This window comes from Nematolebias whitei, chromosome 10 (genome assembly GCF_014905685.2).
Source record: "Nematolebias whitei isolate Nwh7 chromosome 10, NemWhi1, whole genome shotgun sequence".
In the NCBI taxonomy this organism is placed as follows: domain Eukaryota; kingdom Metazoa; phylum Chordata; class Actinopteri; order Cyprinodontiformes; family Rivulidae; genus Nematolebias; species Nematolebias whitei.
Window position 1 is genome coordinate 14,819,178 of NC_056507.1, and position 5,166 is coordinate 14,824,343.

At 42.7% G+C, this 5,166-nt stretch overlaps 1 protein-coding gene across 2 annotated transcripts in view; it reads right to left on the reverse strand.

Moving 5' to 3' along the window:
* ccnd2a (cyclin D2, a) overlaps positions 1–5,166 on the reverse strand; it is a 199,140-nt gene that overhangs the window by 4,493 nt on the left and 189,481 nt on the right. For both annotated transcript variants that reach the window (XM_037683394.1, XM_037683395.1), the window contains one exon: positions 4,278–4,426. In XM_037683394.1, coding sequence (XP_037539322.1) covers positions 4,278–4,426 — 149 coding nt within the window. The remainder of the gene's footprint in view (positions 1–4,277; positions 4,427–5,166) is intronic.

Sequence of the window (5,166 nt, forward strand, 5' to 3'; positions counted from 1 at the left end):
ACACACACACACACACACACACACACACACACACACACACACACACATATAGGCATGTACTAAATCTTCCCACCAACATAAGCCCCATTGGTCATAAAATCTCAAACCTTGGGAGAAAATTAAATGCAGCACCGAACATGCAAAGGAACTGCCTGCGTCTTACCGCAAGAATGCATGCCTTCACTTCCTAAAAGACAGTCTCCCCCAGTCTTTGCTGCTTGAAAAAGCTGCAGTTTGGATCCCATGCCAAGCCTCATGGGCTTTTTTGAGAACCTTTAATGACTTCAGTGTGTGACTACTGGAAACATCAGTGCTGTTTTCAGAACAGCTCAAGGTACTGGACAATGTGGCGGCCACCAGGCCTGAATAAATTGGCTGCATGAGGCACAGCATTGCATCACATTTTGCTGCATTAAAATCAGAAAACACGTGACCACTTCTTCTCCTTCTAGTCACAGCCATCTTGGCTCAAGCTCAAGCATGCATCATTCTACATCAGGGTGTCATTCTGAAAAATCCAAGCATGTACATTATCCCCGGGTGGCCTTTGTGACACTGGCAGCCGGGGAAAAGTCATGCAGACAGACAAAACCAAAATGAGAATAAATGTGTGAAGCCAAGGAATGTGTTTTAACTGCTGACTGTACCACAAAAGACAGTGTTAAGAACTCTGGTCAGACAGCTGAAACAAACACACTGGCAGACAAACACACAGAACTCAAGAGAATCTCAAAACAAAACATCGAAGGATTGACACAGGAAAAACAAAGATGCCACATGACTAGAATTATAAGTTACAAAAGAAAATGTGCCCTTTCTTTTCCTTTGGCCTGCATGCCAAAACATCCCAAGTAGGAAGGCCACTGCGAGTGTTATTAGAGTTAATCTTGCAAAATAACGTCTTAGTTGCAAACATTTTGGTCATAAAAGCCACAGTGAAAAAAAGAGGTACAAAGACAGGAACATAGGGTGAAATGGGAAAATGTGTTTCCGGTGGCTTAGTGTATGACCCTGACTGAGAAAACTATGAATGAGAGACTGAGAGAAAATGAGTGTCAAAACAATAAAATGTAGGAAGTGGTGGTCTAAAATACCTTGCACTTCTCTAACCTCTATATCCTGTTCTAATCAATCATGGACAAACGGAAGCTTCACACTTCAGTCTTTTACTGTTAAACTCTGTATAGCTACATTAGAATAACACAACTGATCCATGTCTCACATTTGCACAAATTGCATGCACATTCTAACACACACAGACCTGTCAGCTTGTGTCTTGGCCACATCAGGTGTGTGAAGCAATATGCATTCCTTCAGTGACCCAAGATGGTGACTCAACCCTATCATATTTCCACTGGAAAACCACAGCTTCTGGATGCCACACATGCCAGGGGTGGTGGCGCTGGCCATGAAGCTGCTGGCAGCAGCAGCTGCAGGGGTTGGAGGAACGTTGGCTTCATATTTTGCCTGGTTGAGATGGTGCTTTGCCATCTCAAATTCTACAAAACTAAGTACAGACATTTACATGCACTGTAAGGTTTGTATCCTCATAACGAAGGAGGTTGAGGCGGAATTGTTTGTCACGCTCACATAAAAATAGAGACTGTTTCTGGGAAAAAATGAGAGATAAATGTTAAAATAACACCAATTCATATTAGTCACACTGAAGCCTCTGATATGTCATCATCAGATTGTACTTGATAAACATTTTTTCCAAGTCATGCTTTCAGTGCAAGTTTTGAAAGAAGTAATACTAAACCTAATTAGCGGTTTAGCATTGCTTAAAGAAATGTGTATTGCTCGTTGCTTAAATCAAAATGGTCGCACAACTACATCATGCGATGTGTTAATGTTTAAAATATGTGTTGAGGATGACTCAATTACTTACAACCTAAATTTACTATAAAAGCTGAAATTTTGAGTAATTTATAGTAATTTTTGTGTTGGAAAAGCTAGATAAGCTGTGGCAGTCATCTTAAATTGGGTAGTCTTCAAAATGTAATAAAAAAAAGTTTAAAAAAAAAGATTTTGCTCAATCACTTAGCACTGAGAGCACGCTAGGTATGAGTCTCAGTTACTACCACACCCAGTTGGAGTTCTGTTGCAGTAAAATTGACTTGTTTATTCAATTAGCTTAATTTAAATCCATCCACTGGTTAGTGAAATATTTTAACAGCAAAAAAAAAAAAAAAAACCCACAGGCACACACACAGACCAACAAAAGTAAATCATCGCTCTGCCTTCATCATCTGCAGCAGGCAATGTCCCATCAGCAGTTTAGACTAAAGTCTCTCGTATGTACGTTGGGTTAAGAAGGATGCCTTCTGCTTTCGTGTGTTTACTGCAAGTCATAGTCCATCTGCTTTCAGGACAGTAAGGCGTTGATTGTAGAGACACAGAGCAACTTACACCCCCCCCCCCTCCCCCAAGTCTTCGACCCTGCAACCTAAACACACTGAGGCCCTGTACAACTGCAGCCAGCTATTTGTTTTTCCTCAGCTGCTATGTGAGACTTCACACAGCTCGCACCAGAGGGAGCCATGCTTTTCAGCACTGCTGCATTATGGACCGCAGGAGAAGAAGGGACAAGTCTGATTGTCGCAAGGGAGACACGACACCCCCTTTGCGTCCTTTTCACACATCAACAGCTTTCTTCCACCTCCTCCTCCATTTCCTGCCTTGCCACCTTTCAGGACACAGTTTTAATGTACGTGAGTGGTGTTTGGGATCAGTGTCATGTCTGATGCTCCGTATGCACTGTACACACACTAAATCAAATGTTTGTGTTAAGTCTGCTCTTACTAACCAAAAGCCTTTTTCATCGTGTTTGGTATTACAAGTTCTCCTGCCAAACCAGCGGCTTCAGAGCTGGAGCTGGTCCCTGAGAGCTGCTCTGTGGCTGCCCGCTGCTTCTGAATCATTTGCATGGGTCAAATTCAGACAGCTAATTTCCCAGCAGAGACAAATAACAACAACAATAATAAAAGTCGTATAGTGTTATTCTCCACGTCTTCTGAAGCTCTGTCCACACAGTAACCCTTGCAGTGAGCTACAGGAAGCTGAAAGCGCTCTACCATCTGCATGATGAAAGCCAGGCATCTTAAAGTCAGCAGGGGCCCTGCATGTGTTTGGACTTAACTCAGCCAGCCTTCTCCTCGGTGACAGAGCATAACGTATATGGTCTAAACCTCACTTGATTAGGAGGGATCTTTACATGGATTGATTAATGGAAAAGGAAACCCGCCACCTTTAAGTTCAGCGTTCAGCCGAGTAAAGTGCATGAAAACCAGAGCCGATACCTTCAGCATGCTGAACATTTCATTTAATGAAGACATTTCTGAGTTTGGTTTCTAAAGATTTATTTTAAGCATTTCTTCTGTTGACAATTATCGGCACAAAAGTTGGTTTGCGGGAAGCTGAATCTCAGTGAAGCCAAATTTGCGTATGATGTTTCAACATTTTCACATTCGGGCAGCTGTGGCTGATTGGTTAGAGCAGTCGTTCTCCAATGCGAGAGTTGGGGGTTTGATTCCACCAGCAGTCACACGTTGAAGTGCCCCTGGGCAGGACACTGAACCCCTCATTGCCTCTGATACGTGTCCCATCGGTGTATAAATTTGATCTAAAAAGCAGCGATTAGTCTCTGTAGAACGATTTGTTCATATTAGCTTTGTAGAGATCTAGTAGAGTGCTGTATGAATGTGTATGTGGAGGTAAATGAGGGCACAGATTGTGTTGTAAACGTGCTTTGAGTATCTTGATTAGATATAAGTACAGTCTATTTACCATTTTCACTTTAGTGTTACAAATGCCCAACTTCAACAAACGTGGGACTTTATGGCAGATACAGTAGGTTTGGCAGACAAGAACATGGCCAGTGAGAGGTTGTAAACTGTTTTAGTGGTAATTAGATTCGTTATCTGGAGCATTTTAGTGGCAATGTTGAAACAGCTTGCAGAGATGAAAAGCTCCCAGTGCAGACAGCAGCTGATTCAGCTTTGAATCACAGTTACTGTAAATGTTGAACTTTAGTAAATACTTGACTGATGTTAGAGATGTCAACATTTACTGACTGCATGCATGCACATATATTACTCAGAAACATTCCCCATAAGTTTCCAAATGTCAGGTTTCTTCTTGACAAACCCTACCAAGACTGCACTGGGGCTCAGGTTTTCAGTATGATTCAAATTTTATTATTGCACAAAACCAGAGATGGTGTTTTGCTCTGAAAAGCTTAAACAAGTGCTCTTGATAAGAATATGAGACAAGCTTACCACTTCTGTGTTAGTGATTTTAGCCAGCAGGTCCGTCAGACTGTCGCCCCACTGCGAGTGATCAGGTGAATCAAGCTGTAGGCCACAGATCGCTGCCCCCACACTTCCGGTGGCGATCATGGATGGAGGGTACATGGCAAATCTAAAATCTGGTGAAGAAAGAAACGTAAATTGAGATGGAAGTTCATAAATAACTTGTTTTCAGACAAAGCACGGAGCTAATTTTTTTAGTTTGGTTAATTAATCATTAACCATTTACCACTGTTTTTTTTAATTCACCTGATTTTGGTTTATAAATTGCTCTCAACTGACAAGTAGAGTGCCAATATCGTGCATCCCCACCCCGAGACAATATGATTTGGTTATCTTGCAGTCAGCTAATAAACACCCCTTCTATTGCACTGGTTCTGAACACAGTGCTCTCTAATGACCAGAGGCCTGGATAATGAGGGTTCACTTGGCTTGTAAAGGAGCTGAAAAGCAACCACCCTCACCCGCTCCCCAATCCTGACCCCCCTTTCCCCAGCCCAACTCCTTTTCTTCCATCTCCTGAGTAAATCGTGTGCTTGCTGAAAAAAAAAAAGCCCCATAGCGCTTGGAAAAGGACGAATAAAGAGGCTCAGTGCCTTTGCCAATGCACACTGCTGTAGGTCCTTTTTCCACGTGTGGTCACAGGCGTGCGTCTCAAAGACCAATAACCTTGTTAGCTCCCCTCACTGTCATTCATAATGCAAATGAGACAGCTTGTGAACGGGCCAGAAGCCCAAAAAGGCAAGGAAACTGGCATACAGTGAGGGAGAGTGCGAAGGAGACAGACAGACATGGAAAGACACACGCGCGCGCACACACACACACACACACACACACACACACACACACACACACACAC